At 37.1% G+C, this 22,528-nt stretch overlaps 2 protein-coding genes across 7 annotated transcripts in view; both read right to left on the bottom strand.

Annotated features, from left to right (window-relative positions):
* Positions 1–8,341, bottom strand: part of urb1 (URB1 ribosome biogenesis homolog) — a 76,092-nt gene extending 67,751 nt beyond the window's left edge. For all 3 annotated transcript variants that reach the window (XM_036562393.1, XM_036562392.1, XM_036562391.1), the window contains exons 1-2: positions 8,128–8,341; positions 7,112–7,251 (exon numbers count right to left, since the gene is read on the bottom strand). In XM_036562393.1, the coding sequence (XP_036418286.1) occupies positions 7,112–7,251; positions 8,128–8,257 (270 nt within the window). In that variant the 5' untranslated portion in view covers positions 8,258–8,341. The remainder of the gene's footprint in view (positions 1–7,111; positions 7,252–8,127) is intronic.
* An 8,669-nt stretch (positions 8,342–17,010) lies between these two features.
* cep295 (centrosomal protein 295) overlaps positions 17,011–22,528 on the bottom strand; it is a 34,582-nt gene continuing 29,064 nt past the window's right edge. Inside the window, exons 19-21 of one of the 4 annotated variants that reach the window (XM_036562402.1) lie at positions 21,996–22,513; positions 21,673–21,866; positions 17,011–19,671 (exon numbers count right to left, since the gene is read on the bottom strand). In XM_036562402.1, the coding sequence (XP_036418295.1) occupies positions 21,690–21,866; positions 21,996–22,513 (695 nt within the window). In that variant the 3' untranslated portion in view covers positions 17,011–19,671; positions 21,673–21,689. The other 3 variants (XM_036562401.1, XM_036562404.1, XM_036562403.1) reach the window with 3 other exon arrangements.

Below are 22,528 nucleotides of genomic sequence, written 5' to 3'. Positions count from 1 at the left end.
AAGAAGATTTCAGAATTTTAAAAGACTTGGATTTGATAAAATGTCATTCTCAGTGTAAGAAATGATATGTATTGATTTATTTTGATATATGATCAAATTTATAGGACTTATTCTTGTTTATGCTCACCTCATGGCCAACTGAGGTCAAACTTTATAGGCTATTAGAGATTGCCTATGTGGACACATGATATAATTTTTGTGATGATTAGCCAATGCTAAGCCCTCCAAATACCTGTTGAAAGCTTATTGGCCAACGGCAGCCACATTTGTCCAATGATTCAGTTGTCCTTCAGTTGTCCTGTAAATATTAGGCCATGGATACAGCACGCAAAGTTTCAGCTCAATTGGCCAAGCGGTTGCTGAGAAACAGATTTTTGGTTGTTATAGCGCCCCCTATTGAATAATCGGTATCAATCTTGGTGGGCTTCCACAGAATCATGTGAGGTACAGGACTGATACGATTGATGTGAATTGGCCAAAGCAGTCTCGATCTGTAGCCATTTATGTGAATTAAGCCAAACCCAGAGGGGCTTAATTGGCACGTGGCAGCCATACTGTTAAAAAGTATTCAAATTTTTTTGATAATTCTTGACCTCCAGACGCCCCTGAAAATTTTGAGCCCAATATTGTGTTGATATCTTGAAAAACCTCAGACTAGTAGAAAAATGTAGATGTCACATATTTTGCCAATTATGTTGGAAAATATGGGGGCGGAGCTAAAAACATGCAGTGGAGCCTTGATGTAGAATAAAGCAAGGATTATGTAGAAGCAAGAAGAATTTTGAGGGTAGCCCCCATGGTTCAGGAGATATGGGCAAAAAGGTAAAATGTTGCTCTACACCGCACCACCATCAGGCCAACTGGGGTCATTTCACTTGCCTGAGTAGTGGGGGGGAATCTACACCTACCCTCTAAGTTTGGTCTTTGGATGACTTACGGTGTGTTCTCCACAAACCGTTTTAGGGCAGAAAAAGAATAATAAGAAGAAGAAATATAGCCGCAAGCGGCAATGAGCGGGTTCAAGCATGCAACAGCAGTACGGGCCCTTCTGCAGGTTTAGCCCATTAGGCCTAAAAAGACCTCAAGCTTTTCGTTTAGCCCATTAGGCCTAAAAAGGCCTCAAGCTGTGGGTCTTATTCATAAGCAGAGTGAATAGAACTGAAAGGAACTCAGTTCATCAAAAGATCTTAAGTTGCCTTAAACAATGAGTAGAGGTCTTTAAACACATTATGGGTTTACATTCATATGTACTGATCTACACCGGTTTGTAGAACATCCAAGAGGTCGTCAACATAGATGTCAAAACTACATGTCTAATGGCAGCATTTCTCACATAGTAGCACTTGCACAGTGGATTGGTTCTATATTTACCCTTTGATTTGATGTAGGCCACAGTGAGGCCTAATGCACTCATAAGGCGCAGTAATGGTGTGAGGAGCTCAGTGAAAGTGGGTCAGAATTTGTCAGAAGGTTTCAATATGGTAAGATTATTGATCAGGGACCATATACGAGGCTGTAAACTAAGTTTTGAGTAGACTGACCTTTGACCTTTGTATAATAAGTCTTTGTATAATGTAGACTCTGAATGAATAAACCAAAATAAAAGACAAGCAGTACAAATTTTCAAATAACATGTAATTAGAAAGTTGTTCAGGTCACTGAACTGAGTCAAATGGCCCCAATTATTTGTCTGCAGACCTTGTAATAACATTGTAATAGCATTTTAATTGATTTTCAAGTGTTTTTGAGTGCTGAAGCGCCCCCTAAAGGCCAATCTGGACCAAACTTGGCATCCTCCATTATAGTCTTCAGTTGCACAAATCAACCAAGAATGGACATGATGTGACTGCAACGGCTGTTGAGTTATAGCAAATCAAGCTAGCAATGCCATGGTTACAGTAGTTAATTGATTAATTTTCAATACACTCAGTAGAAAAGTCAAAATGTTTTTGATAATTATTGAGGATCAGTGTCTTCTGAATCTTAAGATACTAACTTGATGATAATTGGCAAAACATCCTGAGACTAGTTCACAAGAATAGGTTTTTCACATTATGCAAATTAGCTCAAAAACTAAGGGGCTGGGGCAAAAAGTGTCAGTACATCCCAAGGAATCAGCAGAAAAAGGAATTTTGTCTCTATCTCACTCTGATCAAAAGTTACAGGCAAAAATATGAGTAAAGTTGAGAAAGATGAAAAGTTGAAACATAGGGTTAAAGTAAAGTATGAGTTCAGTGAAAGTGGGTCAGAATTAGTGAAAAGGCCACAATATGGTATGATTCTTGATCAGGGACCATATCCAAAGATGTTTACCAAGTTTTGGTCAGATTGACCTTTTGACCTTTGTATAATAAGCCTTCGTATAATGTAGTCTTCGAATGAATAAGCCAAAATACCAGACAAACAGTACAATTTGTGACAGAAGATGTACTTAGAAAGTTGTTCAGGTGAGTGACCTGAGTCGTATGGCACCATTTGTTTATCTGTCGACCTTGTAATAACATTGTAATAGCATTTTAATTGATTTGTTAATTGTTTTTGAGTGCTAAAGCGCCCCCTAAAGGCCAATCTGGACCAAAATTGGCAAACACCATTAGAGTCCAAATATGTAAAGATCCTTAAAGGTTGGACATGATCTGACCAATGACTGTTGAGTTATAGCTAATCAAGCTAACAATGCCACGGTCACTGTAATTAATTGATTGATCCACACGACCCTGAGTAGAAAAGTCAATATGTTTTTGATAATTATTTACCTACAGATGCCAAAGAATTGTTCTACACCAAGTTCGAAAAGATTGGATCAAACTCCAGGGACTAGTTCGAAAAGTAGGCTTTTTAAACAGTTACCAATTACAAAAAAACTATGCAGTTTTGTAATAAATATGCATTGGCAAAATTGTTTGGAATAACATACTTAATATGATACACAAGGACTTTCAAGTAAACTTTTAATAAAAGAATAATAATATGTAATAATATGTTAATTTTTATGAATCGCGCCCCCCAGTGGCCAAATCTTTTGAAACTTGGTTGGTTGTTAGAAAGTGGCTAAATGTAGAGATCATTTAAGTTTCATGATGATTGGTCAATGTTAAGCCTGTCAAAAGCCTGCTAAATGCTGATTGGCCGATGGCAACCATATACTTCAATGAATCAAATTGTCCTTAAGGATTCACTTATAGTCTGACCAACAGATGGTATTTGCAAAGTTTCAGCTAGATCGGATGTACGGATGCTGAGAAACAGCCATGTAGCATTAACTCCGCCCCCTAATTACATATGCGCACAAAAATCGAATGGCTACCTCAGAATAGGCTAATAACATGGCCTGTCAAGTTTGAAATTTTTTGGCTGAAGGATTCTTGAGTTACAGATTTTTCAATTAATTCTGAATTATTTTGAAGTTATCCAGAAGGGTTCATTTGCATATGGCAGCCATGTTGTTTAGAAAAGTCTAAATGTTTTTGATAATTATTGACCTTCAGGCTCTTCTGAATTTTTTGACACCAACTACATGGGGATCGGGCAAAAATTGTAGGACGAGTTCGCAAAAGTAGGTTTCGCATATTATGCAAATTAGCTCAAAATCTAAGTGGGCGGAGCTAAATGGTCCCAATGGCAAAGTTGTTTGTTTGGACCCAAGGAACCAGGAAAAAAATATGGCTTGTCTAGGAAAAATCTTTTTTTAGGAGTTATAGGCCAAAACGCGTTGACCTGCGCAATAGCGCCCCCTTGTGGCCGACTGGGCTGATTCCTTGCGCCTGAGTAGCGGGAGGGACTACTACCTATTGACCAAGTTTGGTGTCTTTAGGACTTACGGTTTGGGCTGTGCGTTCCGTTTTAGGGAAGAAAAATAATAATAAGAAAAACCCTGACAATTCCAATAGGGTTCAATGCATTGCATGCTTGAACCCTAAATATAGCCGCAAGCGGCAATGAGCGGGTCCAAGCACGCATAAGCCCAAGAAGCTCTTATGCACTTTGAGCCTAATAGGCCTAATAAGGCCTAACGCACGTTGGGCCTTCGAGGCAGAGAGGCCGAAAAGAAATCAGAGTTTATCAACAGGCCTTCATTTGTCATGAACTAGGAGCAGGGTGCTTTAAACCTAATATATGTTTATATTTCAATTTACTGATCTACAAAGGTTTGAAAGAATACATGAGTAACGGTAACATTTCTGACTTTGTTGTGTTTGCAAAGTATTTAGTTTCTCCATGTTAAAGGCTTTGATAAGCAGGATACAAACAGACCCAATGGACCCATAAGGGCCCTTTAAGCATAAAGGACCTCAGTGAAAGTGGGTCAAAACTGGTCCAAAGGTCTTCAAATGTTATGAAAATCGATCATGGACCTTTGTCAAAAGATGTTCACCGAGTTTTGTTCAGATTGACCTTTTGACCTTGGTATAATAAGCTATAGTCTTTAAATGAATAATTCAAAATACCAGAGAAGGAGTACAATTTATGACATAACATGTAATTACAAAGTTATTCAGAACAGTGAACTGAATCAAAAGACACCTGTCATTTATCTGTAGACTTTGTAGTATTGTTGTAATAAAATTTTTAAAGATTTTAGGTGTTTTTGAGTGCTAAAGCACCCCCTATTGGCCAATCAGGATCAAATTTTGCAAGCCACATGAGAGTCTCAATTCATAAACATATTTACAATTTTCAGAAGATTGGACCAATGACTGATGAGTTATAGCAATTTAAGCTAGCAATGCTATGGCCGCAATGATTTAGTGATGGAGGGAGACCACAATGAGCAAAAAATGGAAAATGTGCTGGATAATTATTTACCTAGAGAGGCTACAGAGTATTTCTAGACCAGATTTGAGAAGGTAGCTTCAAATGCCACTGACTAGTTCGAAAAGTGCCAATTTCAAACAGTTAACGATTGAAAAAAAACTAAGCACTTTTTAAATAGACTTCTAATGACAAAATGGTTTGGAACACTGCACTGCATGAGGGCATCTAAGCTATTTGACCAAAAATGACAATCTATACAAGATATACTTGATTTTCAGTAATAGCGCCCCCCAGAGGCCAAATATTTTTAAACTTTACAGGTTGTTAGAGGATGGTGAGATAGAGATAGATATCAAGTATCATAAGGATTGGCCAACGGTAAGCCTGTCAAATGGCTGCTGAAAGCTTATTGGCCAATTTATGGCCGATGGCGGCCATAAATTTAAATATTTCGAAGTGTCCTGAAAGATTCACTTATAGTCTTTGTAATAGATGGTACATGCAAAGTTTCAACTTGATCGGAGGTACGGATGCTGAGAAACAGCTACATAGCATTTACAGCGCCCCCTAATGACCTATGCACACAAAAATTGATAGGTGTCCTCAGAGTCTCTTTAGGAATAAGCCTGTCAAGTTTAAAATTTTTTAGGTGAAGGATTCTTGAGTTACAGATTTTTCAATTAAATAAGAATTATTTTGATTTTTCCAGAAGGATTAATTTGCATATGGCAGCCATTTTGAGTAAAAAATTAAAAATGTGCTGGATAATTATTGATGTTCAGGCTCTTCTGAATTTTTTGACACCAAAAACATGAGGATAGGATGAAAACTGTAGGACTAGTTTGCAAAAGTAGGTTTCACATATTATGCAAATTAGCTCAAAATCTAAGTAGGCAGAGCTTAATGGTCCAAATTACAAAGTTGTTTTGTTGGACCCAAGGAATCATGAAAAAAATATGTCATGTCTGGCAAAAATCTGGGGAAGGAATTATGGAGCCAAACGCGTGGTGTTGCGCAATAGCGCCACCTTTAGGGAGATTGGGCTCATTTCGCGAACCTGAGTAGCGGGAGGGACTACTACCTATTGACCAAGTTTCATGTCTCTAGGACTTACGGTTTGGTCTGGGTGATTCGTTTTATCGGAGAAAAAGAATAACAATAATAATAATAATAAGAAGAAGAAGCAGAAGAATAAGAAAAACTCTAACAAAAACAATAGGGTCCTACGCACTGCGTGCTTGGACCCTAATAAGAAAAATTCTCACAATTACAATAGGGTTCTACGCACTGCGTGCTTGAACCCTAAAAATCTTGACAATTCCAATAGGGTTCAATGCATTGCATGCTTGAACCCTAATAAGAAAAATCTTGACAATTTCAATAGGGTTCTACACACTGCGTGCTTGAACCCTAATAAGAAGAAGAAGAAGAAGAAGAAGAAGAAGAAAAATCCTAGCAAAAGCAATAGGGTTGCATGCACCTAAAGGTGCTTGGACCCCTAATTAACCAAATACTAACTTCCAACCAAGTCCTTCTGAAAGAAGCATAAGATAGCTTCATGCCTATTAACAGTTTCCCCCTTTTTTCCTTGTCTACTTCTAACACACCAACAATAATCAAAAGGTCAGGTATAACTGGTGAAAGAACCAACTACAACAGAGCAGTGACAGAATGGTACTCACTAGTAAAAGATCAAGCCATCCGTAAACCAAAAGGAACAATAAACAAGGCTGGCTTGTCAGTCCTATGAGGTCTTGGAATGAACACCAAAATGATGCTCTATAAACACTTAAGCCTCCTTTGCATCAGTGAACACTACTTCTGTCCACAACAGTAGAGCACCCTCAACATAGCTGATCTGCAAAGAACTCTCATTACAACGTAAAAATAATGGAGTCGTACAATAAGTGGGCAGATGGATCTGCATCGCCTTGCTGGCTGCACAGCGCCATGTCTACCAGAGGCTTTTCATCCAATGCTATCACTGCTCTCAGAAGCTAGGAGGTGAATTCACTTGCCCCTTGGCCTACCTCAGTGCCTTCCTTCAGCAGGGCTATTTGAATATTCTGTGTTCTAGTGAGCCCTTCAAGATCCATACACTTTTCTGTGGCATGGCCTACATCTGTCACTTTCTTGGCCTTCATTGTTTGCACGCTCAGGCTTGACTTCATCATGTCCATGGTGTGTACAAACAAACTCAAGATGTTCTCTGTCACTACTTAGACATCAGTGCACAGAAAGAAAGTCTAATTCTGGGTTAAACTTGCAGGAGCTATCCAAGAGTGCAGTCTACCAAGACACTGCTCAACAGCACTGTTACATCCTCCGCCCCCCCAACCCCAGTCAGGAAACTTACCTCAGTTTCAGAATGGGTATCTCCCTCCAATAATGACAATATTTCAGAACACTCGGCTGAGATTTTAATGTAGCCTTCAACTACATCATAAAGGTTGGCACATGGGAGTTTTTTGGCTGTCTTTATGAAGATTTCTAAACCTAGAAGACAAGAAGTAACAGTGTGATAACACCAATGAATGTGATACAAAACTTTTAAAAGAACAAGAAATAGCATCATAAAGTCCAACCAATCTTCTGTTGAGTAATGTTCTTTTTGAACTGTTTCACAATTCTCTCATGGCACAAAGTGGTCAACCATGACCCATCTTTGCTTGCAGAGACTGAGCCTTTGGTGGATGCTCCTTTTATACCCATGTTGGTGTAACTTGAATATTCTATCAACTTTTCAATCTTATTTTCCCTGTATCGCAACTTTTCTTGAGTGCGTTGAAGATATAAAATTCTGAATTTATTTATATTTTTACAGTACAGTCAAGTTGGTCAGCCAAAACATCAGAAGTCATTTTGTACTTCTGTCAAAAATTCGAGAGAATAAAACAATTCACAGATTTTTGTTTTACTGCATTATACAAAATGTCCCAACTTTCCCGGAAACGGGTTTTTAAACGGTTTAAATGGATAAAAAGTGGTTTACATTTAATAAGAAATGCTAAATACGAAAGTGCTTGGATTCCTAGACATTGTATGTCCACGAATGGATTTTTGTCCTGGACAAGTAACCCTAGTTGTATGTAACATTTCTAAGTATATATTCGGTAACGCTAAGTTACGTAGGTTAGGTCACTCGAGCGCAGTTCATCAGATAATCAGGCTCCCGTAACCTTTAGCTCACAGCTAACAGTACGATAATCCAATTGCTAACAATTTTAATGGACAGCTGAATACGCAATAATGAGTGTCATTTTTGTTTAAATTGTGTTACTCTGTCAACTACCAGAAATTCCAAAGCAAAATAACCATGAACGTGTTATTTAGTTAGGTTAGCGAATTCGCTCACACTATCCCTCCACTTACCTTTGAATGCACTGCTAGGATCCTTTAGCATGGATTTAAAGACCGTCCCATTAAACTCGCTTTCGGTTTTCTTTTTATTTGCTGGCATTAGGGAATCCAGTGGTTCTGCATTTTGACGCTTTTTTCCCATGTTTAAAATAAAGTTTACACACGTGGAGAAACACACGTGGCTGCTGGTAAATTCTCTGTAGCGGTGTGAACGCAGCTACAACAACAAAACGTCACCGTTCAACCACTGTGGAGCAAGCAACGGTACGTCAACGTCAAATATGGCCGTTAGAGAATCAGAGGGTATTTCAAAAAAAGAGCACCGTAATAGTCAGGGTACTGCCCCGGGAATCAACCTTTTTTTTAAATTCAATAATAAGTTCATTCACATTGCAAATATGACTTCTAGGGGAAAAACCCCAGATAAAGCTAAACAGTGACGACTGTTTTGGCGACTCTGGTTCCGGAAGTAAAAATCCTAATCCTATTCATGACATTATAACAAGTTAAATTGGAGTTAAAAAAAAACAAAACAAAAAAAAGGCAAAGGTACAAGACTGTGTACTTAACATGTTTAATGTCGGAATGAACTACATATCCCACAAAGCGTTGTGAACGGTTTCAACCAATCACGTTTACCCCTTTTTCCGCCAACCTTTGCAATCGTGTGTGTTCTCCTTGGTAGGTTATGTATCTTGGTTGTATAGTTTTATGTACATATAATGTTCGAATTTTATCTTTCTATTTTTAACAGTCTGTTCATTTTATCTTTGCTGTCGTGGTACAGTGAATCTTACGAATGAATCATTTTTACCTCTATAAGACATCTATTAATCGTGATATTGCTTACTTTATTATATTAATCGTGATATTTCTTATTTATTGATATCTTCTTATTTTACAAATTGAAGTTGTCCCAAGTGAAAAATATAATACTGAAAGGGAACCTGAAGGATGGAGAGAGTTGCTGCATTAATGTCCCTAGTGAAAAACCCATGGAAACCATTGCATTTCTGTTGGTTCCTGATGGTTTTGTAACGTGCTTAGCTTTTTAAAGGGTTGATATCACTATGTAAAGGATCCTAATGGTTTAACAGGTAACCAGTGGCTGATTGTAAATGCATCTGATGGTTTCCTAATGAGATCTAAAGGTCTTCTACAGGAAACTAGTGGTGTCTACTGGAAACCATTAAGCCAATTCCCACTAGAAAGCAAAACCATTACGTCTGAATCCTAATGGGTTCTAATGGTCCTTTTTTTTAGCAGGGCTGGTAAAAACAGCTAACCTGGGAAACTTTCCCCCACTATCCCATGACAGATTTATGAAATATTTTGCTGTTTGGCAAGTGTTTGTTATGTTCTGACCATAAAGAATAGTTTAAACCACAATTAATTGCCTGGTTTCTTCAGCTTTCTTCACATTATACATTTCTTCTATCTGAATCATCATCTTTTACAACACTAACATAGATGCCTGACCTTCCGTTGATGCCCAAGGCTCCAAGAGCGGGTTCAATCCCTTGGCATCTGGCAGAAGTTTCAGCTTCACCGCCTGGCTCGTGCCACTAGATAGTGGCACCTGCCACAATAAACGGCGCACACCATTCAAAACAGGCACACACCGACAGCTCCTGTGAGTAAAGCAGTGACTCTAGACAGTGGCTACTTGGCTAGGCTAACAGCAAATCATAGCACCACCAGCTGGTGTCACTTTAGGCTAAAACGGCTTGCCGTAAGCATTAGCCAAATGCCAACGGCACTTGCCATTTACTTATAACAGACAGCCAGGTCGGTAAAGTTAGGTTGATATTCGATATTCAGCGGATATTCGCGTTTCGCCCCTCCTATCGCTCACCAACAACCTCTTAAAAATTTTGAAATAACATTTTCTAAATCGTGGTAAAACAGACAACAAACTACAATTATTATATTTCGTCAAAGTACTCGATCTTTTCATTTGGCCGAGTACTTTTGATGAAAATAGCCGGAATCGCTGGAGTAGGCGCCGAAAACGGTAAGGGACCGTCTGTAAAGTGCGGGTACTGATTAAAAACATAAAACATTCAAAGACATGAGGAGCCTGTTGGCGTTATTTATAAAGACTTTAAACCTACTGAAATAGAAAGATGATGTGAAAATCAATAACTGTCACTAACAAGTATACATCTGACCTGATCTGACAAACATACTACAACCTTTAGATTGATAAAATTTGCCTTAGTTGAATTGCAGAGATAATTTTTATATGTAATTAATTGCTACTGTGAGACGACAATAAGACATACACATCTAAAGTCACTTGTAGTGTACAGGTATCCATCTTGCAAAAATAATACAACCTTTAGTTTGATAATACATTCCTTTTTTTGATTTTTTATGACATTTAAATTCCTATTGTGTCACGTTCATATAACATACAGATATAAATTCACTTGTAATGTACAGAGACACACCTGACAAACATATTAGTTTGGTAAAATATGCCTTGACTGAATTTTAATGAATTTTTTCTAGAAATAAATTACTACTGTGTCACATCCATATGACTTACAAATCTAAAATCACTTGTAGTGTACAGAGACACACCTGACAAACATACTACAACCTTTAGTTTGGTAAAATATGCCTCGACTGAATTTTAATGAATTTTGTATAGAAATAAATTACTACTGTTTCATATCCATATGACTTACAAATCTTAAATCACTTATAGTGTACAGAGACACACTTGACAAACATACTACAACCTTTAGTTTGGTAAAATATGTCTCGACTGAATTTTAATTAATTTTTTCTAGAAATAAATTACTACTGTGTCACATCCATATGACTTACAGATCTAAAATCACATGTAGTGTACAGAGACACACCTGACAAACATACTACAACCTTTAGTTTGGTAAAATATGCCTCGACTGAATTTTAATGAATATTTTATAGAAATAAATTACTACTGTGTCACAGCCATATGACTTACAGATCTAAAATCATTTGTAGTGTACAGGGATATGCCTGACAAATATACTACAACCTTTACTTTGGTAAAATATGCCTTGACTGAATTTTAATGAATTTTTCCTTGAAATAAATTACTACTGTCATATCCATATGACTTACAGATCTAAAATCACGTGTAGTGTACAGAGACACACCTGACAAATATACTACAACCTTTAGTTTGGTAAAATATGCCTCGACTGAATTTTGATGAATTTTGTATAGAAATAAATTACTACTGTGTCATATCCATATGACTTACAGATCTTAAATCACTTATAGTGTACAGAGACACACTTTAATTATTTTTTTCTTGAAATAAACTGATATTGTGTCACATCCATATGACTTAGTGATCTAAAATCACTTGTAGTGTAGAGAGACACGCCTGACAAACATACTACAACCTTTAATTTGGTACAATATGCCTCGACTGAATTTTAATGAATTTTTTCTAGAAATAAATTGATACTGTGATACAGTTGTAGTGTACACTGATTTGCAGTGAACATGACACAAACGTATTTCAACCTTTAGTTTACTAAATTTATTCTTTGATTGGATTTTAATTTCCTGCAACAGACTTGCGACCTGTCCAGGGTGTTTTCTGCGTTTCACCAAATGACTGCTAGGATAGGCTCCCCCTCCCCCCCTACGACCCAGAATGATAAACAGCTTAGAAAATGTGTGTGTGTGTGTATATGTCAATTTTAATTATTCTTCTTAAAAAATCCTATTCACCTATTTGACATGCTGAGCTAAAATCACTTTTAATTTATTAAGACACATCAATTGACCCTACTATTTACAACTTTAGGTTTAAAAAGTACCTCTACATTTTTATGGCCACCAGAGAATCACTTCCATCTTATATGGCTGCCCAACCCTGCTTGTGACTTTCTGTGCATAGTTCCAGTCCTGATCTCACATACTTTAGAACATACACTTTTTATCAACGTCTTTAAGAGCATCTGAATACTAGGTGTGGTGGAACTACAACCCTGCTGGGTGATAGTTTTTTAGGTGTAGATTTGAGTATTTTTGAGCACCCCATTTCCAAAAAAGTTGGGAAAAGAATTTTGGTAATTTTGGAAATTTGATTCATTGGACCACAGGACACTTTTCCACTTCCCCTCAGTCCATTTTAAATGAGATTGGGCCCAGAGAAGGTGACAGCGTTTATGGTCCTGTTTATATACGGTTTCTTCTTTGTGTTTTAGAGTTTAACTTGCATTTGTGGTTGCAGTGATGAAATGTTTTCACAGACACTGGTTTTCAGAGGTGTTTCTGAGCCCATGCAGTGATTTCCACTACAGAATCATGTCTGTTTTTAATGCAGTGCTGCCTGAGGGCCCAAAGATCATGGCCAGCAAATACCGGTTTTTGGCCTTGTCCCTTGCATACAGAGATTTCTTTTATCTTTTAATGGCATTACGTACTGTAGATGATGAAAAGCAACAGTTCTTTGCTATTTTATGTCAAGACACGTTATTCCTGAATTGTTGCACTATTTAATTGTGTGGTCTTTCACAGAGTGATGAACCCCTCCTCATCTTTACTTCTGAAAGACTCAGCCTCTCTGAGATGCTCTTTATACCCAATCATGTTACTGACCTGATGCCAATCAAACACCAGGTTTATTTTTTTTACATTTCACAACTTTACCGGCCTTTTGTTGTCTCTGTCCCAACATGTTCAAAATGGGCAAATACTTTTCAAAAAACAATAACATTTCTCAGTTTCAACATTTGATATGTTATCTTTGTACTACTGTCAATTAAATATTGAGTTTAAATAATTTGCACATCATTGCATTTTGTTTTTATTTACATTTTGTACAGCGTCCCAACTTTTTTGGAAATTATCAAGCTTCAGGCTTGTGAGATTTTTGGTGTCACTCCACTCTTCTGTTCCACCAGGGGTTCTAGTGTCCTGCTCAGCCAGCCTCCACCACTGACCAGCTCCTCATACCTGTCCAAAATGCCAATCCTGTGGTCCAGATTCACCCAATGTTTTGGGCTTTGGGAGCCTCACTTTATGTAGTGTACTCTTGTTTGGGACTGGCCCGCTCTGGCTCTGACTCCACTCACTTATTACCACACACACTTGTGGCCCATTTCTAAGACTGAATAACAAACAGTATTAATTTAATGTTTTAGGCACTTGAGAAAAATGTATTTAAAAAGCTATTTAATTGGTCAGTAAGCAATTAAGAATGTTAAGAAAAACATAAATATTAGGATGAATACAAATTTCCAAACATTCCAAACCCTCTTGGGGTTTCTAAACCCTTGTGGACATCAAGTAATAATTGTAGTTTTCATCCACTAGCCGGTTTCATTAATTAGTCTTTCATTAAATCAGGAGTGCTGGTTGTTGGATATGAACCAATCCATGTCATGTCTCAGGACATTAAGGAGAATTTGGGAACCAAACTTTGCTGCTCTAACCAGCTCACAATAACATAAAAACATAAGAAATGCTTATTACATTTTACTTCACTGACTGTAGTGCTTGTTTGTATTAATTTGAATGTTATATTGTGTTTTTACAAGCCAAAATATGCTTACAGCCAAGACAAAGGGTTTTAAATGTAAAGACTTTGGTCTCTTGCCTTGCAAAGTGTTGCAGCTTTCTGAGTGCATTTCTTAACCATGTTCTTGTTCTGCAATATCTCTTGCTTTAACCATTCTTCTGTTTTGTTGGATTTTGATTGTAAATTTGCCTAGTTTGTGCCTGCTTGCCGATGTACTGACACCTTCCTCTGATGACTATGAGAGTCAGATGGTCCCTAATAAAGAGGGTCGGTGCATGTATACTTCCGCAGCACCCATTTGTTTTAACAAATAACGCAAACCTATAAAAAAAAATATAAATTTGAAGATTTTAATATTTTTAATTGTTTAATTTCTAATAATTATGACTATTCTGACAAACTGTTGACATACAGATCTACAGATTTACAATCACCTTTAGTGTACTTACGCACATCTCATAAACCTTTGGTTTGGAAAACATGCAATATATATATAAGGAGTTTTAGGAGCATGTTATGCAAAGCTGCGCCGTGGGCATTTTAATTTTGGACAATACATTTTAACTTTGACATGTTTTGCAGTCCTACTAGAATTTTCCTGAAAACCTTTCTCAAGCAAACTACAACCTTATTAGCATATTGTGGCAGAATTAGTTTTTTCTGGAACAAATAATTTGTCGCACATGAGCAACATACAGTAGTTTGATTGTCATTTTTATATCATGAATGAAGTGTTGCTGAGGCACATCCATCTGACAAAAAATTATATTCATCTTAAAAAAACAAAGAAATAAAACTGACAAAAGTGTATCCAGTCTACATTAAGTACAAACTGCCATCATTATATCCAAAGATGTGCAGAATTAAAATAAATATATTCTGGGGTATGAATTGCTGAACAGCTGACTATAACTTACACAACACTAAACTAACAATACAGTAAAAAATTAAAAATTATTTGTTGCAATGTTTCTACTTTAAAAATATTTACTTCGCAGTACATATATCTTCCTGAACTACTTTTTTTACACATCCGTTTCACACATTTCACATTGCCATGTTGTTTCCTCATCAGGAACAGCACCTGGTATCATTCCAAAGCAGTCTGCATGGAGCCAACATTTACAAGTTCCACATTTTATATAAATAGCCAAATAGAAGAAAGTGTGTGATAACAGTACCAGCAAATTTTGAATTCAAACATTTTAAAATTTTAGCATAATAATAATTTTCTGAAAATCTCTTAAAAACAAAAATCAGTGAAACAATGCAGCAGCCACACCAGAAAAATTCATTAAAATTCAGTCGAAGTGTATTTTACCAAAGTAAAGGTTGTAGTATGTTTGTCTCTCTACACTACAAGTGATTTAAGATCTCCAAGTCATATGGATGTGTCACAATAACAATTTATTTCTAAAAAAAATTAATCAAAATTCAGGTGAGGAATATTTGATCAAACTAAAGGTTGTAGTATGTTTGTCAGGTGTGTCTCTGTACACTACAAGTGCTTTTAGATCTGTAAGTCATATGGATATGACACAGTAATAATTCATTTCTAGAAAAAATTCATTAAAATTCAGTCGAGGCATATTTTACCAAACTAAAGGTTGTAGTATGTTTGTCAGGCATGTCTCTGTACACTACAAGTGATTTTAGATCTGTAAGTCATATGGATATGACACAGTAGTAATTTATTTCAAGGAAAAATTCATTAAAATTCAGTCAAGGCATATTTTACCAAAGTAAAGGTTGTAGTATGTTTGTCAGGTGTGTCTCTGTACACTACAAGTGATTTTAGATCTGTAAGTCATATGGCTGTGATATAATTGCGATTTATTTCTATAAAATATTCATTAAAATTCAGTCAAGGCATATTTTACCAAACTAAAGGTTGTAGTATGTTTGTCAGGTGTGTCTCAAACCAAAGCTTGTATGTTATTTGTATTATGTTGTTTAATTAAGTACAAGTTATTTTATTTTGCAGTAGGTTTGTTCAGTGTGTCTCAGTTCAATTTGTAAGTCCACTGCATACACCTTTAGACTGCTTAATTTGCTAAAAGTGTATACTTGTTAATGTCAGGTATTGATTTTCACATCATCTTCGTATTTCAGTGGCTTTCAGGTCTTTATAAACAACAGCAACAAGCTGCTCATGTATGTGGATGTTCTACGTTTTTACGCAGTACCCACACTTTACAGACGGTCCCTTACCGTGTTAGGCGAACGCTGCAGCGAGTCCGCCTATTTTCATTATATCTACTTGGCGAAATGGAAAGATCGGGTACTTCGGCGAAATATAAAGATTGTAGTTTGTTGTCTGTTTTACCACGATTTAGAAAATGTTATTTCATAAAATTTTAAGAGGTTGTGTGTGAACAATAGGAGGGGCGAAACGCGAATATCCGCTGAATATCCAATATCAACCTAACTTTACCGAGCTCAGCCAGCCATCGGCATCTGCCTCTTAAAACTATAAAAATGCAAAGTTTTGATACTACCTAATGCTATTTAGAAGTGGCACCCACTGTTTAAGAAGTGACCTCTGTCTGCAGCTGTGACAGCACCGTTCACACACAGAGACTCCATTGACATCACTACTCGTTCTCTTAATCTATGTACCATTGAGATACAAAGTGTTCTTTAACCTATGTGTTAATATTGTTTAATAATATTACGTAGCTTTAGTGAATATGTTAAACGCTCTTACTGTTATTGGAATATGTCAGCTATCTGGAACTGACCATATGGAAATATATATATTTATTTATATGTATATAACGTTATATACGAACTATTTGTGTGGTACACCTTTGGTTGTCTTGGTTGTTTGGATTAGGCTGTCAGTCTTGGGAGACAAATCTGCTTATTTCTCTACAAGAACAGATGTTGTGACACCTAAGAAGTTCCAGTACCAATTACCTTATACCTAAAGTAAAAACATGCACTTGAGTAACCTTTAGACTTTTAGCAATGTGAACTTACTTGCGCTTTCGTCAAAGCTAAGGCAAACCCAGTGTAATTCCATATTAGTGTTATGAATATTTTTTATTTATTTTTTTGTAATTAAATATTACTTGTACAAACTACATCCAATGCCACTAACAGCAAACAGTTAATGAACACACGAAAACTAATTAGTAAAATTATATTAGTTATACTTATGTTTAAAATCAAACTTAGTTTTGATTGCACTTTCAGTGTGGATGGCTACTCATGCCACTCATGAGCATCAATTGAATGCCACTGGCTTTTGGTTAAGTGCCACTCCTGAGCAGCAGGTGCCACTGCCTGCCCGTTGTAGACGCTGATGAGGAATCTCTAAATTATACAAATTCATGCATAAAAACAAGATCACAAGCCTGCACTTCTCATGTGTTATTTAATAAATACGCTGATAAATGGCCTTACAGCATTTATATTTAGCATGAATAACACAACAAATAATTCATGACAAAAGCCCAGAGTCTATATTAAAGCTAGTATTACTGCTATAGTCGCATAGCCTTTGGCTAAAATGTCTTATTTTGCTTACAACTAGTGAACCAACGAAATGCAGACTATCTGTACAAAGTCTTCAGATGGACATTCCTTTGTCACTTTTCCCAGGTTCTGATGGTCGATGGTGGTACTACGATGTGCTGCTAGTTGGCGTAGCCGAGTAGCCGCTGTCCAGAGCCACCGCTTTACTCAAAGGAGCTGTTGGTAGGTGTCTGTTTTGAGCGGCACGCGCCGTTTCGGTGTGGCAGGTGCCACTGGCGAGTGCCAGTAACCGAGTGGCGTGAGGGACAAGTGCCACTCGTTAACAGTTATTGATGGGGGGTGCCATTTGTTAAGTGGCACATGCGAGCACGTGCCATTTCCGGATGGCAGAGTTGCTACTTTCTGCTGCCATATGTCAATGAAGGACTGAACCCTTGCTGCATGCTCCTATATAGTTGAAAGGGAAGAGACTTATAAAACCGAAACTGATAGCAAGGCTGTTTCAAAATCTATTTTAAATCACTGGTAAAAATAATTGGTGGTTTTTGGTCACGTTACGCACAAAAAAAAGTTCCAATTTTTCTGCGATTACAGAAACAGAATCTCCACAACAATGGGGGCATTTTCCTACTTACACTTTTAACATCTGACTGGCTATTTTTATTTAGGGGCGGGACATTCCGTATTACATACAATACAAAAATATGTTGAACATTATGATTTATCCACATTTTTATTTCAACTGTCCCCTCTTTCTTTTACAACATATCTGTTTTGGCCCACATTAAAGTACGCATTCAGCTAGCATATTAACAGGCTCCTCCAGTACTATTTAGAGAGAAGGTCTAACGTGAGCTTTCTTTCTACAAAGTAAAGAATATGTTGCTTCAGATGTAGGGGAAAATAGGGAAGAGGCCTCCCATAAGAACAATGTTTATTTACTTACTATAAAGCTAAGCCATATGTTTGGTGCGTAAGTTTATCATGTACAAGAAGATAGTTTATAAATCTACGCACACATAGGGGAAATTAAGTGGAACAACAGTAAACCAGTTTTTTTAGGTGCCCCATTGGCAAAACTTCCAACAATTTGGCATCTGTCATGTCTAATAATTTCACAGAAATTGGTTATTAAAGTATAACGCTATAAATATTAGACTTAACGGTGAAAATGTCTTAGTCTTTGTCAATCTGTTATCTGTAATTATTTCAAGCTATGAGAAAAGACAAATTACAGTACTATAAAAGTTCAAAGTTAAAGTATCAAAGTTAAATGTTCTCACTCCACAAACCCTCCTTAATCAAATATATTTAACAACTTGTCTTGTACAACTTAATGTATATGCATATATCACTCTTGTCCATTGACAAAATTCTGGGGCAATAAATTCCAGGTAAGCAATGATCCAGACTGGGCAGGTGAGGGTGGGGGCACATCTTACCTTGGGGGGGCTTCACTTGGACACCCAAGTGTAAGCCAAAGCAGCTATAAATATGCATATATAGCTGTTGTAAATAGTGCATTTCATCATAAAGTAACAATTAAATTCTTGCACTGGTGGAACATATGGCCGATCTGTAGAACACTGTATGGAGGGTATGTGTTTGTTTATTTTACTTATTTATTTTTCTGAAAAGGCATAGCTAATGTTTTTGGCTTAAGGTAAGAGCACTAAACACACCGTTGTTGTGCATTTAGTTGCTTCTGCTTGGTGAAACCCATCTACAGGCATTAGCTTTAATGGGGCCTGAAATTTTGGTCTGAATCTGAATAAAGCTTGAGAATGTTCTGTCTGAACAGACCTGAACCACATCTAGTTTTGAGACTGAAACTGACCCAAGTATAACAAGTGCAGGTTACAGTGTAGTGACAATAACAGCAAATATTAGATCACCAACCAATAAAAATACAGAACAATATATTAAAATAATCAGCTGTCCAAAATGTTTGCAAACACATGCTACATTGCTACTTCTGCAGCTACTCCGAATATGTTTTTTAGAATTAGCTCTTAAGCACTCTATGCCTACCACTTTTGACCATAAATGAATTAACTTTGTAAAAATCAACAGCTCTTTTTTCGCTTTTACAGTTCAAATGTCTCTACTTTCTGTTTATATTTAAAGCATAGTTAGGTAACGAACACTTAATGTAAACAATCTCTGACAAAACCACTTGACGATTTAGCTGATAATGACAACGCCATATCACTGTAGCGAGATACTGCGTTGAAAATAAAAGATTTTCCAGCAAACCCCAAAAAATAATCTTAGGTTAAGAACCACTGCCTTAAACATAGTGGGCTATTTGTTTCAGAAAAAAAATTTACAGGCTCAAAAATAAATGAACAGTTGGCCGATGAGCAGTTTCATGGCCAGGTGTGATCTGTTTCCATATTATTTCATGACAAATCAATGAGATAAAAAGTCTGGTTCCAAGTGTTGAATATGCATTTGGTAGCTGTTCATGGGAATCTTCAATATGTCGTCCAAAGAGGTGTCGATGCAAGTGAAGGGGGGCATCATTAGGCTGAAGAAAAAACCTAACAGAGAGATAGCAGTGGTCAAACCAACAATATGTTACTTAAATAAGAGGAATGTTGTATCATTGTGGATGTCAATAATCAAGAGACATCTTCATAAACATAAATTCCAAGGGTTTACCTCAAGATGCAATCGGCATGTATGGCCGACAATGGAACTAGGTCACTGCTGTTTACTGATGTGACTGCTTATGGAAGTGGCAGGATGGATTCTTAAGTGTACAGACCTATACTGCTCAAATTCAATCAAATGCTACAAAACCATCAGGATGGTGCTTCACAGTACAGATGGATAATGACCCAAAACATGCAGTGAAAGCAACTAGAGAGGCAAAGAAATGGAATGTTCTTAAATGGTCGAGTCAGTTACCTGACATCAGCCCACAGGTGGACAAGAGTCTCGCCTCCACATCAACCCAATTCAGTATGCTTTTCACTTGCTGAAGACAAAAGTGAAGGCAGAAAGACCAACAAACAAGCAGCAACTGGAGGCGGCTGCAAGTAAATGCCTGGCAAAAAATCTTAAGCAAGGAAACTCAGGATCTAGTGATGTTCATGGGTTCCAAACGGATTAAGGATTTGCATCCAAATATTAAAAATAAGTCTTGTATTTATAATTGTTAGTTTGTCAAATTACTTTTGAGCTTGTGAAAATGGAGGGACTATGTAAAAATGGCTATACTTCCTAAACAGTTAATGCAATATTTTTGTTAAAGTCTACACTTTAATCACATCTTGACTGCTTCAATTCAAATCCATTGTGGTGGTACCCCTGGAGGCAAAATTACAAAAATTGTGTCACTGTTCAAATACTTATGGACCTGACTGTACAAGTGACTTTGCAATGTAGAGCCTATAATGGACAAAGTACACAACTCTTGTACTTGAGTATAAGAGTTACCTTTTATAAAATAGTACTTGTACTGAAATACTAGTACTGAAATATTTTTGTATTTAAAGATACAAAAACATTGCTTTTACATGTACTTAAGTATCAAAAGTACAAGTAATATGAATTAATCTAGTTAAAGGCTAAAAACATGAAACAGTTTAAAAAATATCTTTCCTGTTTATTAGAATGGTATTAATTCAATACTGCTTCTGTCTTGCATGCTGGTAAAGACCAATGGTCCAGATCCCCATTGTGCTATACCAGCAATAAAACTGAGGCACAAAACAATGGAAAAAAACAGCATTGGAAAAATCACAGCATTGGTACACACCCACAGCCTGTGCAATCTTACATTCACACTGTTCTGTAGCTATATGGCTATAGCTTCCTTTCTAGTCATGCAACAGGTCACATGATAACAGTTAAAAAAATTAAATGGTTAAAAACATCCACTAACAGTTAGAAATGTAGTGGTCTCATCACATAGCCTGTTTCTTATGATTTTTGAGTGGAACTGCTGTCTTCCATAGTTCATAATCCACATTTAACAGCTCTTCTCTTGTGTCTTCAGTTTAGGAAAAGATTCCAAAGTTCAATCCCCTTTAAACTCATTGAATATTGTTGGGTATATAATCTATGTGAAAATATCTCCCGAGGTATCAGAGGTGCCCAGGGCTTGTTACAGTTGAACAATCAGTATATAAGGTAAGTGTTTAGTGAAAGACACTATGGTTGGTTTGCTTCAATTTGAAAGCACAGTCCATTTAATTTCATACAGGCACTTCTTGAGGCTTGCTTTTATCTGTGTGAAAAACAGGTACCCCTGGATATGCTGATGCTGACACTTTTCTCTATAAGACAGAGAGGAAAGTATTAAAATGAGAAAACATCCCCAGTTTGCTTTTTTACTGGCTGGCAGGGTTCCAGTGGGTGTACTGCACACTGCAGCTCTTACACTGGCTATATATACCCGATGTACTTAAATCTACATCTGCATATAGTGCATTACCTGGATAGAACTGTCATGATTATTGTACAATGGCATCTTTATTGTGTCGGTAAAGTACACAACTGATTGTATATTACCTGCACAATAAAGTAGTTCTCACCTCATTACGATGTGCTTTTAGTTTATCTTCCAGTTTCTTGTGTCAGACACTCTCTTCTCCAGGTTCTCTTTCATTTCTTTCTCTCCGCCTTTTTCCTCTTTAAAAGTGGGGTAATCATCTTCTAGTGTTGTATCTGACAGACTTACCAATGAGATCATAGACTCCTCAAGGATGCCTTTTTCAAAGTCAAGTTTCTACAAACAAAAGTTATTCAAGAGCTTACACATTTATGAAATGCTTAAACATAGCTTTAGCAGAGAAGTGATGCAAGTAATCAGCATACACAGATAGCAGTGATTAGTGTAAATGTTTTGATACCTTACCAGTACTCTTTCCCACTGATGACAGACTGCTGGGCCAGAAGCTGAATGGTCATCCGTATTAAAGCTACGTTGTGGATGGCCACTGAGCAGTTGTATGGCGGGAGTCACTTCTGACCCTAGTTTATTTGTAAGAAGCTCTTTTTGTATTGGCTCTGGGCTGTTGTCATGGACACAGGTGTTAGAAGTGGGTGGCTGTACTACAAAGCTTTTGTCAGCTGACATGAGAGACACTTTTTCTGTATCATGACAGGAATCATTTGAAATGAGAAGTTGCTCCATAGACATCTGCAAATGTTCGTACTGGGTGTCTGATCGAAGACGCTCAAGGGGGTTCAACCACCCTGACTCGAGGGAAGGATCCGTTTTGTCCAGCCATTGAGAAGCAGCTGGATCAGTATCAGTGGTGGAATCTCCCACAGGTGAACAACAGAGTCTCACCTCCACAGGGAGGTGTAGGTTCATGGGATATTCTGCCATGCTGTTGTATGTGACCTCAGGAGACAGAGGCTGGAAGGTATCTGTTTTCATGCAAA

Source organism: Colossoma macropomum, unplaced genomic scaffold (genome assembly GCF_904425465.1).
Source record: "Colossoma macropomum unplaced genomic scaffold, Colossoma_macropomum, whole genome shotgun sequence".
In the NCBI taxonomy this organism is placed as follows: Eukaryota; Metazoa; Chordata; class Actinopteri; order Characiformes; family Serrasalmidae; genus Colossoma; species Colossoma macropomum.
Note: the sequence above shows the minus strand (reverse complement) of the source record. Positions and strands in the feature narration are given on the sequence as shown.